The sequence below is a fragment of the Zingiber officinale genome, chromosome 7A, assembly GCF_018446385.1.
Source record: "Zingiber officinale cultivar Zhangliang chromosome 7A, Zo_v1.1, whole genome shotgun sequence".
Taxonomy (NCBI): domain Eukaryota; kingdom Viridiplantae; phylum Streptophyta; class Magnoliopsida; order Zingiberales; family Zingiberaceae; genus Zingiber; species Zingiber officinale.
The window spans coordinates 1,203,330-1,216,887 of record NC_055998.1 but is presented as its reverse complement, the minus strand read 5'-3'; the positions used below and the strand labels follow the sequence as shown (position 1 = coordinate 1,216,887).

At 39.7% G+C, this 13,558-nt stretch overlaps 1 protein-coding gene across 1 annotated transcript; it reads right to left on the bottom strand.

The window, feature by feature from the left end:
* Window positions 1-7,100: 7,100 nt before the first annotated feature.
* LOC122000685 (dof zinc finger protein DOF2.4-like) lies at window positions 7,101-8,787 on the bottom strand. The gene is made up of 2 exons (XM_042555102.1): window positions 8,527-8,787; window positions 7,101-8,369 (listed from the first exon to the last, which is right to left on the bottom strand). The coding sequence occupies exons 1-2, from the start codon at window positions 8,575-8,577 to the stop codon at window positions 7,320-7,322; spliced, it is 1,101 nt and encodes a 366-aa protein (XP_042411036.1). The 5' UTR covers window positions 8,578-8,787; the 3' UTR covers window positions 7,101-7,319.
* Between the last annotated feature and the right edge of the window lie 4,771 nt (window positions 8,788-13,558).

Below are 13,558 nucleotides of genomic sequence, written 5' to 3'. Positions count from 1 at the left end.
ATACATATACATAAATGCAAGAGAAATCGGCGTTTGCGATTTTTTTGTTTAAATATCTTTTTTGCTTGTGAATTCGATTTTGGATTGATAGACTGAAGTTTGTTGCTTAATTGCAAGTGCAATGAGAATTGGTACTTTGGAATAAGGCCCAAAAGAGACATTTTTCGCCCAAGCCTAGAGAGAGGCCCGACCTGGTTTTTGAATCATTTATATTCTTATTTGTACTAAAATGTGACAGTTGTTTTATAATATATGACTCATATTATATTAATATTTTTTATTTTTATTGTCATTATTCTATTGAAGAGTTTTTTTTAACTTTTTATAAAACGTAGTATGTATCTGATGTATGAGTTTGAGAGTGCGTTTGATGAGGATTATTTTTAATAATCTTAGTTATTTATTTAATTTTATTGATGAAAATTTTATTTAATTTAGATAATTGATAATTCTATTCACGCCTGATACATCAATAAAAAAAGACATACAAACCGGAATAAAAAAAATCTCGGAAAAAAAAAAAGATTTTTTTTATTCCAAAATTAACGGAGTTTTTTAAACTAAAAATACCCCTAAAATTTTTTATAACTAAAAATTCATTTTAAAGTAAAAAAAAAAGTAAACTTAAAATAATAATAATAATAAAAGAGAAAAACGTAAACTAAAAAACATAATAATAAAAGGAAAAACGTAAACTAAATTAAATTTAAAAAAAACGTGAAAAAAACGAAAAACGAACTTCAAACAAAAAACAGATGGAAAGACGAACCAAATAAAACAAAAACGTAAACTAAATGGAAAAAAAAGAAAAACGAACTCAAAAACGTAAAAGAAAAAAAGAAAAAGAAAAAGAAAAAGGAAAACGTAAATTAAAAAAACAAAAAAAATGTAAAAAAAACGTAAAAAAAGAAATATGTAAAGTAATAATAATAATAATAATTTAAAAAGAAATAAAAATAATATGCATAATTATTTTTGTAATAAAGAATAACATAATAAAATATTAAATCATATTATATATTAAAATCTTTACACAAATAAACTTTCGTTATATTATTTAAGTTGAACTAAATAATTTTAAAAATATCTAGATTATATTTTATTTTTTATAATTTTAAGTATATGATTAATTAATTATTTAATAATTACATAATTAAAATTATATATATATATACCCTAACGAGTTTTGGTATCACTGGCCATCATGAATTTAAAACAAAAAACAAAAAGTTTTGTCTTTTGTGCACATTTAAGTTTCACTTATTCTTAATTTAATTAAATATCTCTAGTTTGGGAAACTAGAATTTAACACGTTGTTAACCTTTTGTAAATACCAAATTTAAATTATTTTGAATAGATAAAAGTATATCATTGATTCTGCAAAAGTAAATTAAATACAAAAAAAGTTACTTTTTAAATTTGAAATGGATTGATCAGAAGCAACTATCTCGAATAAAATAATATCACAGGCGCGTACGTAGAAGTCTCTTAAAGAATATTCTAATTCAATAATTCCTTTTGAGTTTAAAATGAATATTTTGGCATGCATACTCCTTTATAGCTTTAGACAAATCGTTTTAAAATGGAACATTAAGCTTTCTTGGCCTGTGGCAACAAGTACTTATGGTCGTTAACAATTGCAGCTACTTTACTCACTGTCTATCGATATCTATCACTCTGTATATGATGGAGAGAGTAATTGACTGTGATTTATTTCTATATTATCTGATATATTTTATTATTTTATTAAGAATATATCTTGATCTTGTTCGAAATTTAAATAGGATGAAAGTTGGATGAGGTGTCCCTGGTGTTGACGGAGGAAAGACTGTGATGCTGCGGTTGTGCGGATTTCAGATAACAGACCTCCACGTGGCTCTGAAGGACTTCTGGGCCTGAGCCGGTGGTACTAGAACTTTGCGCACACTTAGACAAGCACGCGGAATATTAAAGATCAAAAATCAAGAAAAAAATTCCTGGAGTAGGCCCTCCGACGCTCAAGTCAGGTACTTTTTTCCCCAAAATAATAGTGTACGAAGGAAGAAGAAAAGTAGACAAGTGTGCGAGTGAGCTTTCCTGCGTAAGGGAGAGGACGCCCCTTTTTATATGACAGTGTGTATCTTCTGAACACTGACCCCTGTCAGAGGGTGTCCGGTGTCAGGATTTGTCGAGTGGTGGAGGACACGTGGCCTTCTCCTATAGACTGAGGGAATGTTCTATTTGCAGATGACCCTAACCGTTGAAATATTCCTTGACATGAAGTAGTTATTCTCTGACAGGTGGGTAAGATTCTCTGACCTATTGTCGTGTATCACCTCCTGTCCCGCCTGGGAGTGATTGAGGCAACCCGGGTCAGTATGCTAAGTGCTGAGGAACAGACTGGATGGACGGAGGGACACGACCAGAGTGCCTTTCTCCCTGCTATCCTGATTCAGACCCGACCGAGAAGGACAAGTCTGTTGGAGCAATCTAGGTGCCCTAAGTTTTGATGTTTGGGCAAAGGTTTAAGTTAGGTTTATTATTGTATTTGATATGCATTGTGAGTGTGCAGGATACAGGTACAACAAAGAAAGTCCAAGGGTGAGTCTTGGCCGTGTAAGTCCAAGCATGTAGTCTTGGCAACGTAAGTCCAAGTGTGATCTTGGAAAAGGAGGAAAGTCCAAGGATGAGTCTTGGCGGTGTAAGTCCAAGCATGTAGTCTTGGCAACGTAAGTCCAAGTGTGACTTGGCAATGGATGAAGTCCCGGAGGCGCGACCTCTTGGCAAAGGAAGACCCGACAACAATGACAAGGCCGATGGAAGCTCCAGAAGGCAAGACGTGAAGGATGGGGAGGCATCCGAGGGACGCAAGGCTGATGGAGGAGGCTAGAAGGCTAGGTCTAGGTTGGTCGGGCGAGAACGAGTGCTGAGTGAATGTACTCGAGGTAAAATCCTAGAATTAGGGTTTACTATAGCAGTACTGTAGCGTTACTGTAGCAGCACTGTAGCGTTACTGTAGCAGTCAACTGGTGACTGCAGCAGTCGACTGGTGTACTGTAGCAGAGCCGTTGAGATAGCCGTTGGGCTGGCACCAGTCGACTGGTGCAAGGATCAGTCGACTGGTAACGGGCAAATCAGGTTCTGATTTATTCCAAGATCTATAAGAAGGAGCTTGGTATGGCCAGCCAAGGTGACGAAATTAGACTTGGTTAAGGTCTAATTAGTAGTCTACAAGTGCTCAAGAGTTTTCCTTGTGTCCAAGAGGTCTTGGTGAGTTTGTGGTGAGGTTTCTCCACCCACAAGGAGTTTGAGCTAGCCGGAGGTCTTCCGGGGAGTAATCCACCGACGGATAGGGATCGTCCACCTTACAGACACGCCGTGGAGTAGGAGCTTTATCTCCGAACCACGTAAATGATCGTGTAGCTTGGTTTGCATTCTTTCTTGTCTTGTATTTTGTTTAGCTTGTTTATTTTTGTATTATTCCGCTGCGCAAACTAACAACGTAGGAAGCGAACGATTTGGGTGAGCCGCTATTCACCCCCCTGTAGCGGGCACATCGGTCCCAACAAAGTCTGTTTATGCGATCTAGCTAGAGGAAACCCGACCGGTAAAGCCAGGTCAGGCTTCGCTCTAATCACTCGTTCTGCCGCAGACCTGGTTTCCTGACCGATAAACCCCGCCCTGGCTTTATACGTCGAATGGCTCCGTGTGGTCCTACTCCGTATGTTGACTGCCACACCCCCTTGACTCCTGACTGACACGTCCCCTTGACTTCTGACTATCACGTCCCCTTGACTTCTAACTGTTACATCCCCTTGACTTCTGACTACCACATCCCCTTGACCTCTGACAATCAGATCCTACCATTATGCACCGTATCATATCCTTTTTAATAATTAATTTTAATGAAGTTCAAAATAAAATTATATTAATATATTTATTTTGCACATTCGAAAATGATTTTAAGGTTTATTAATATTTACACAAACATATCAATCAGGATCTAAAGTTCAAAACTCAGTCGCGGTGTATTATTGAATTTTTTTTCATTAATCAATCAGTGATCTATAGTTCGAAACTTAGCTGTAATGTATTATTGATAATTTTTCTCATTAATCAATCAAGGATCTAGAGTTCGAGACTCAGCTGCGGCGTATTATTAAGAATTTTTTTCGTTAATCAATTAGAAATCTAGAGTTCTCTTTAGTCCCACATCTTATAATTGACAACACTGCGAGTAAAGAAACTTCTATAAACACCTTGGGTCGGTAATATTAGAAAGCATATTTTTCTCGGCCCTATAGTTCGAGATTTAGTTGGGGTGTATTGAGAATTTCTCTTATTAATCAATCAGGAATTTAGAGTTCGAGATTCAGCTGCGCCACACTGTGAGCGAACAAACTTCTATAAACACCTTGGGTTGGTAATACCACAAAGCATACTTTTCTTGGCCTATAGTTCGAGACTTAGCTGCGGCAGTGGTAACACTGTGAGCATAGAAGCTTCTATAAATACCTTGAGTTGGTAATATTAAAAAACATACTTTTTCTTGATTTTTTGACTAAGATCAAGTATGATATTAAATTAGTTTTTTATTAAGGAAAGTCTGTTATAGTAGCTGCTGGATTCACGATCGATATCCTAGCATTAAACTATTACATGGGTCAACAATAGTGGTTGTACGACAAGAATTAATATCCTTCTATCCATTTATTCGTCTTTGTTAGAGCCATAAGGAGAATTCCAATGATCCTATGGCTGGAAATCTACAACTAATGACATTGTTCACTACCCAAATATGCAACTAATGAGAGTATGTAATCCTAGTCGAGACGATAGTAACTCGAAATGAAACGGTGTAGAGGAGATCAAAGCCAATCCCGAATATGCAATTGGGGAGCAGCAAGACCAACGTCTTCTCAGTTGGCTTCTGTCAACACTGTCAGAGGAAGTTTTAGGTCAAGTTATTGGCCCCCCTTGCACCACCTCAAGGCGCTTATGGACATCGTTGGAGAAAATAGTAGCTTTACAATCTGGTGCACACCTCATGCAACTCAGTCTTCAACTATAGCTAGTGAAGAAGGGCGGGCTATCCATGACCGAATATTTACAAAAGATAAAATCTATCTCAGATGATCTCACAGGCACTGGACATCGGGTTCCAAAGATCGATATGATGCTTTACATCCTTGGAGGACTTAGATCCAAGTATGTATCTATAGTGGTTGCCATAACAACCAAAAGTGAATGAGTAAGCATAAAAGAATTAACCGACATGCTACTTATTCATGAGCAAAGTCTCGAGCAGCTACATGCCACCGAGCCATTTCCCATGGCATATACTTGACACTCGATTTGTCTGGAAGAAGCTTTCCCGGAGGTGTCGCTCTAGATGGCGTTACTACAAGGGATCCTCTGTTGGGCGTACGCCCCCCTTCTTTGAACCCTTCGAGGGCTCCCAACTCATATAGCTTTAGTGAAACAGTTACATCTCAATTTCCTTACTAAAAAAATTATTTTCCACCTGAGATAACGAGATTAGCTCACCCAACACGGATACACGATTACTAATAATTAATTAAATATGTTCACATATGACAGTTATATATAACAACTTTGCCTTGTTACTTACATGCTCAATCTGCAGCATGCTCCTGGGGTCATGGTGCCATGATAGGATATCCAACTAAAATCGATGAGACTGAATCGATCATCCAGAGATCGATAATCAATGATATTAATTGAAATTATTTTTTTTTTTACATGCACTGCAGCATCTTCGAATCCGATACGTTGAGGTGGCAACAGAGATTAAAGGCCTCGAATCTAACCCTCCTGTTAACTTCGCCCGCCGGAAGGAGGCCCCAACATTAAAGATTCTAATTAGCAGCAGGAGAGACTCCTTTAACCAAAAGTTAAAGCTGCAAGCTTCTTCTCCCTCCCTCCCTCCCTCGATCAATCAACCTACCAATCCATTTCAGCTTCCATTCTCTATCATTCTGCTAAGGATAACCCAACGAATTAAGACCACTTTTTTGAAAGAGAGAAAAAAAAATCGCTTGCTTTATTCTCTCGATAGCCACTGCCCGCCTTGGACTTGATGAAAGCAGGGCAAAACTAGATTCCCTGAGACGGCGACAGGTAAAGCGAGAAGGTTTCACTCATCATCATATATATATTTCCATCCACTTTTCCTTTTATTTGTTTTTGTTTTTTTTTTAAACTTGGCCATGGTCTTCGGTTAGGCTGTTCCAAATTCCTATAGCTCTCTGCATGGGTTTTTGTGAGGAAGTTGCATGGAAGTTACATGGGCAAGTGTGCTACAATAACAGTTTCAGAAGACATATAGATAGCATCAATCATGGAGTTCACTTCATTCGCCGGCGACCAAATCTAACAGCATATGCTCCGAATAAAGTGCTTGTCTCATTGTCTCTCGCTCGCTCAAATCCGTGTTCAGTATGTATGATCGACACGTAAAAACGGGAGAAAGAACGTAACTATGTGCCTAATCATATACGTACGTACCTGACACAGAATATTACCGGACTGACCAAAAAAAAAAAAAAATGGAGGGACAAGAGGCCAAAAGAAGATGCTGCTATAACAGTCAGTCAAGATGGATAGGCTCCAAAGTTCTAGAAATCTAAAGGTAACGTAGAGATGCATGATCTCCATGTTCTTAATTTTGACTGCTGCCACTCTTTGCACCCTTTAATTTGATTTCTCTGTACTGCTTCTCAACCTTCAAGATAGGAATACTTATGAATCATGACATATGTGCATCTCATAGCAAATCACTAAACTCATATAAGCTAAATAGTTCTCCGAGCAAGCTAATCATGTGACAAAAGGTGATTCGTTCGCCCCTAGCGCCCCCGTCAATCCGTCCCTAGGTCAACACGGAGGAGGTAAATCACGGGTGACTACTAGCCATTAGTGAAAATGACCAAGACATGAGGAAGCTAGGTTATATATGCTCGGTCACGCCGAGTTTCGACCCCAAGACCTCATGTGACAACATCCCATATTTTAACCATCGTACCACCCCGAGGGGACTCCGAGCAAGCTAATCACGTACTATACGTTATAGTTACTAATTAAAAATGAAGCACACTATATAGTTCATTGCCAAGCTCATATAACACAAACCTTCATGAGTTCATGAACTTAATTAATTGATCTATCACATTGAAACATGATCAATTTAGGAAAAATATACGAAATAAAACAACAAACACAATTAATTCCTATATATATGGATCCAAGATGAGATAAAAACTGACCTAGCTACCATTAATTGGCTACGATCTTCTCGAAGGGAAGACATGAGATCATAATTAAACAAGATTCTCGTGACTTGACAAGACGTTGTTACCCGAGGAGGATGAGTTGAAGACTGAGAGATCCGTCATAGCCCAACTGCTACCGCTAGTAGCGCCGCCGTCTTCACCGCCGGCGCCGCTGCCAGTCCAATTATTGTATTGACCGTTTCCTGAGAGGCCTAAATATTGCCTTGGCAAGTTGAGCCCTAGCCGGTCGCTGTGATCTTCCATCTTCACCGAAGAAAGTTGCGTGATCAGTGAAGAGCCTGAGACAGCCTTTGCGTCGACAACCTGTCTAGCGTCTCCGGAGAAATGATACAGACCGGACATGACCGGTTGCACCGGTGGCTCCATTAAGGCTCCTCCCAAGAAGGGGAGCTGCTGGATCTGCGGCAGCCGCCACTGTTCCAGTCCGATGCTCGAGTTGCCCCCCACCTGATACTCCGCCGCCGCGGGATCCATCGTCAGAATCCCGAAGTTCAGGGCGAGATTATTTGCGGCCCCGTAGTCGGCCAAAGTGGCGGGCATGGAGGCCAGGAAAGGGAACTGGCCGGGTTGGGGTATGCCAGGAGAGATGCCGCCGCCGGCGGTACCACCGCCTGTGGCGGTGGAGGACGAGGACGACGCGCCGACGCCGGCCTGGCGGTCCTCGGTCGACTTGGAGGAGCTCCCACCCGCGGACTTATTGCTCCGCTTGTTGCGGCGGAATCCGCCGCCGACGGGGACGCTGCGGAGGGCGCCGCCGCGGGTCCAGTAGCGGCGGCAGGTCTTGCAGAAGTGGCGCGGCTGCGAAAGCGAGTAGTTGTTGTAGTAGCAGAACTTGGTGTTAGGAGAATCGCAGCGCGGGCACTTGAGCGGCTGCTCCGGTTGCGGGATCTTCGCCAGCCTGGCCCGCTCCGACATGGATATCGGTCTTCCTGCAGTGCCCGGAGCGGCGGAGGAGGCGGCCATGCCGGCAGCGTCCGGTGGCCTTGTCACCGCGGCTAGCCCGTGGATGAGTGGAGCAACCTCACCGCAACCGGCTCCTCCGCCTCCGGCTACTGGGATCGGAAAAGATTGTTGCGGCTGAGCACGGAATGAAAAGAGATATCAAGTTAAAGCAATTATAGAAGAAAGGGGAATATTCAAGAGGGATAAGGAAAAAGATGTGAATATTATCATGTTCTCTCTTTTTTTTGACGAAGAAGCTCAAAAGAAAGAAGAAGTTGCCAATACCACTCACCTGATTCCAGTTGTGTGGATCAAGATACACCGGAACTGAGGGAAAAACCATGTTTGCTTCTTCTTCTTCTTTCTTTCTTTCTTTCCAATAAGTTTTTCTTTCCTTTTGAAGACGAAAGATGAAGATGGTGGGAAGCAAGAAATTCCCCCCAGGAGGCCGGAGGTGGAGGGTAGAGAGGGAGAAATTAAGATCGATGATCGTCGCTTTAGTTGCACCTTTTATATTACATATTGTAGGGTTTCTTTCTTAGCCTGTAAGGATCTCAGTGAATATATGCATACCAGGAGAGTTAGTACTACTGTTAGGAATAATGAAAAAAAAGAAAAGAATGTGGAAGACCTAATGGAATGATGATTTAGATGAGGAGTTTGATTGATCATGAGTCCATTAATATAACCTTGGAGATGATCTGTCTCTTTATGTATATTTATTCTGATCCAACATTGCGTTCGTTGTTTATTGTACTCTATACAAGTAGATAGATACGTAGATATGGTGGAGGCCTAATTCCTCGTATCTAATTAAGCTTTTGAAACGCTCATTTAATTTCAGTTCTGAAGTGTTTTTTTTTCTCGGTCGTCTGGTTTGTGATAAAAAACAAAACAAAACAAAAAAAAAAAAGAAAAAAAAAACAGGAGAGATGTCAATGCATAAAATACTATGTAGTATCAACGCAAGTCCGTGTTGATGAATTTGACATGGAATTATATTCATAATATCAGCAAGCAACATTATCAAGGAAGGGTTGATTAAATTATACAAGTTGTATGATCCCGTCCGGAAGCTGAGTCGGATGAAGACGAGCCGAGAAGTCGTTGGTCTTGACGAAAAGTTGTTGCGAAGCCGGGTCGATCTGGCATCCTTCGGGAGAGCTCACACGAGCGGATGACGGGGGTGGTGAAGGAGACAATGAAGCAGAGACTCTGCGCACACTCAGACGAGCCCCACGAGTTGTTAGAGACCAGAAACCAGGGAAAAAGTCCCCAGGTCAGGTCCTCTGACGCTCAAATCAGGTACTTTTTCCCCAGAAACATAGAGAAAAGACTAAAAGTAGAAGACGCGTATGAAATGACTAAGCGTACCTGCGTAAGGACGAAGCCTCCCTTTTTATACTGTTGTGGACGTTTCTGGAGTCTGACAAGTGTCAGGGAATGTCGGATGTCAGTCCTTGTCTGACGGTGATTGACACGGGACATCTTTTTATAGGTCGAAGAAGGAATCTGGGGGTAACGAGCCCTAGACCGTTAGCATATTCCCTGACATGCTGTGATTATTCTCTGACGGGTGGTTACGATTCCCTGACTTGCTTGTCCTGTAGTGTATGCTTGCCTAGATCTGTTAACCCTGGACTGGGTCTTCATACTGGCCAACCCCGACCTGTACGCTTTTGTCCATGTGTCTTGTGCTGGAGGACTGTAAGTCCTGACCTGTATCCTTGGCTGGCACATCCCGACCTGTATGCTTAGATCCAGATATCTTGTGCCGCAGGGCTATAAGTCCTGGCTTTAGTCCATGTGTCTGTCTTGTGCTGTAGGACTGTAAGTCCTGACCTGTATCCTTGGCTGACACATCCCGACCTGTACGCTTTTGTCCACGTGTCTTGTGCTGGAGGACTGTAAGTCCTAACCTGTATCCTTAGCTGGCATATCCTGACCTGTACGCTTAGATCCGGATATCTTGTGCCGCAGGGCTATAAGTCCTGACCTGTATCCTGTATCCCGGCCTTCGAGTTCCTGCTTGACACGTAGGCCTAGCCCCGGACCCCCACTTGCGTCTGGCCTAGCCCCTCCTGTAATCGGGCCCTTTGATTTACACGTAGGTCGGATTCTTGACCTCCACGTGAGTCAGACTTTTGACCACCACGTATGCCTAATTTCTAACCGCCACGCAAGTTTGACTTCTGACCGCTACGAGTGCTTGACTTTTGACCATATCACAGTCTTGACTTCCGACCACGTCATCTCTCCGACCCCACGATCACGCACCGTATCATTGTATATGAAAAATGTCTTACCAAATAATAGTAGATAAGATACTTCATTTATCCTCAAAGAGGAACACTTAGGATATTATTATTTTATTAAACTGTTGGGAAAATGTGAATGGGAAAAAAAAGATGGATGGAAGAGACTCCGTTATAAATAAGAAATTTAGTCTCATGTTGAGAGTTTAAAGTATAATAGTTGTTTATATAAAATCACAAGTATTGAAGTTATCAAGGTATGCATAAGAGAGACTCTCGAATGCCAGATTAGTCAAGTCAAAATTTGTCCAAGTAATTCAATTAATATTTGCCACCTGAATCATCCTTTTGTTCGTTGCTCAAGTATAACATTCAGTGCGATGAATGCAAGGAGTTTCTATATAAAGAGGTCATGATCTTGGAGGAGCAAAAGTAATAACAAAAAAAGTTCTTCCACCTTTGTCATATTATTTTTTCCTCAATTGTTGTTTATTTTGATCAGCATTCTTCATGTGATAGCAATCAATTATTTTCTCAGTTTACCACAAACAACCTGTGCATAATCATGATTTCTCCATTTTATTCTGGAAAATAGACGTATGTCGTAACCTCGAATTATCTTTGGAAATTGGAGGGGATGAATTTAGTTAAAGGAAACTACATCAAACACAAAGCTCAGCGTTTTTTTTCCCTACTGGGCGACTCATTCAAACTCGGCAGTTGGGTGACATGAAATTCCGACTCCACAAGACTCGACGCCCACTCGGCATCATTCAACTTCCCATGGGGAGTACTCAGCAGCTCAACATCTCGATTGACTCGGTGACTCAGCCAAGTCGATACTTGGCATTCGGCAATCCGACGACTTGGCATTCGGTGGTCAGGCGAAACTTGGCTTCTGACTCGGACTCGGGAAGTCCACTTGGTGCTGGGACGACACTCGACTTCCTGAATTAGATTCGTTGTTCAACTTTCCACTTGCCCTAGGAAAGCATTCAACTGTCACCCAGCAAAGTTCCACTAAGCTCTAACAACTTTAGAGCTCAGCTTAATCTGTCGAGGGAATAATTTAAATTATCAGTTAAGTCATCTAAAAAAATAAGGTTGAATTTAACTTTTATATAATCTAAATTCAGTAAATTTACCTGGTATAGGAACTTCGATAATAATCTTCGAAATGGAATATTTTCCAACATTAACAAACAATATAATGTGATACGAGGACATCTTACGATTAAATAAAACAAAAAAAACAAACAAGGCCATCCGGCAAGTCAATTGCAGGTCTGCGATATACAGCCAAGCTTACTCTCTTACTGTCTGCATTTTTTATTTTTTTGTTAGCTAAAGGCTAAAGCCAAAGGAATGGAATAAAACAAACCTTGAAATTCCATTAGGTTTTGTCCCTGATGTCACTTTAACTTAACAACGTGACCTAAAGACAGAGAGTCTGCACCAGCACCTGTTGCAACTACTTTGAGGTGGCTGGGCTCATCAAAACTCGCTCCATGCATGCACTTTCATATCTTCACTCTCCTTTCCTCTTTAATTTGTCCTGTAACGAAACTTGTAGGGAGAGATCACACGGTAATTCGACAAAGACTCGAGTTAAAAGCAATCAAAAAGTGAAAGATCAAGTTTGCAATAATAGTGCCATGCGTTACATTTAAGACAGTGAAAAGCCACCCTTAGGCTTTTTTTTTTTTTTTTTGTGTATTCTCATTAACTAACATCGTATAGGAAAGAAGTTTAGATGCACAATAAATTAGAAAATATATTTATGAGAGATTACTTAAGTTTGAATAGTTTATAAATTTTGTTAAGAATTATTCAGAATATATAAATGTTGACGAATTACGGTGTCCATATAATAATTGCAAATGTAAAAATAAAGATTTTCATGTTGAGGATACCATGAAAATACATATACGTAGAAGTGATTTTGTTCCAAATTACTACAACTAATACTGTCATATAGAACCTTATTTATATGAATAAATTAGGTCTTCTGTTGATTTGTCATCTAACACAACTGTTGTTAAGGAATCATCAACTAATGATATTATAAGACAATCAATGGTTTACGATATAATGAATACAGTTGATTATTCCAAAATAGATGGAATATCAACATCTGAATATCATCAACTATATAAAATATTAAAGACTAATGAAAAGAAGTGTAAGAAGATATTCCTTCTGGTGATTCCCAACTATCAACTATTGCATGATTATTGAACATGATTGAAGAATATTATTTTTTAGAAAGATATTATGATGACATGTGTTAATTGATGTCAAAGTTGCTTGTTGCTGATGAAATAATGATTGATAGTTTTTACCATACAAAGAAATTCGATAGGAGTTTAAGTTTACTGGAAAATTATTTGTTGTATAAATAATTGCATGATATTTTGAAATGAAGACTAAACTAATTAAATGCAGAATCTGTACTCACACTTGTTATGAGCATCGTAGTCACATACTAGGGAAGAAGAAGAAAAATATTGCATGGAAAGTTATATATTACTTCTCGTTAACCGATAGACTTTAACGCTTGTATGCATCTACTACAACAGCTTATCATATGAGATAGTATCATGAGCATGTGCACAAAGGAGATATAATGTGTCATCCTTGTGACTCCCTTGCATGAAAACATGTTGATACTATATTTTCTCCTTTGGAATAGAACCACGTAATGTGAGATTGAGATTTTATACAGATGAAGTTCAGTTATTTGGTCAATCATGACAACAATATTAACATCATACAACTTACCACTATAGATATGCATGAAAGATGAATTCATGTTCTTTACTGTGCTTATTTCTGGTCTAACCAATCCCAAAGAGAAGATAAATATTTTATTGTAACCTCTGATAGCCGAGCTAAATGAATTATAGAATATATGGTCGGTGACTTATGGTGTTGCAAGTAAAAATAGTTTTACACTACATGTTGCCTTATTATGGACTATTAGTGATTTTTCAACATACTCAATGTTATCGATCGGGATAGAGCATGATTGATAAATTAGCATACTACTACAACAAATTTGACTTTTTG

Bases quoted from the DNA above. Each gene is read 5' to 3' on its own strand.
- LOC122000685 (XM_042555102.1), bottom strand. From the start codon at position 8,577: ATGGTTTTTCCCTCAGTTCCGGTGTATCTTGATCCACACAACTGGAAT. The intron at 8,370-8,526 runs GTGAGTGGTATT...TTCCGTGCTCAG, and splicing joins ATCCACACAACTGGAATCAG to CCGCAACAATCTTTTCCGAT.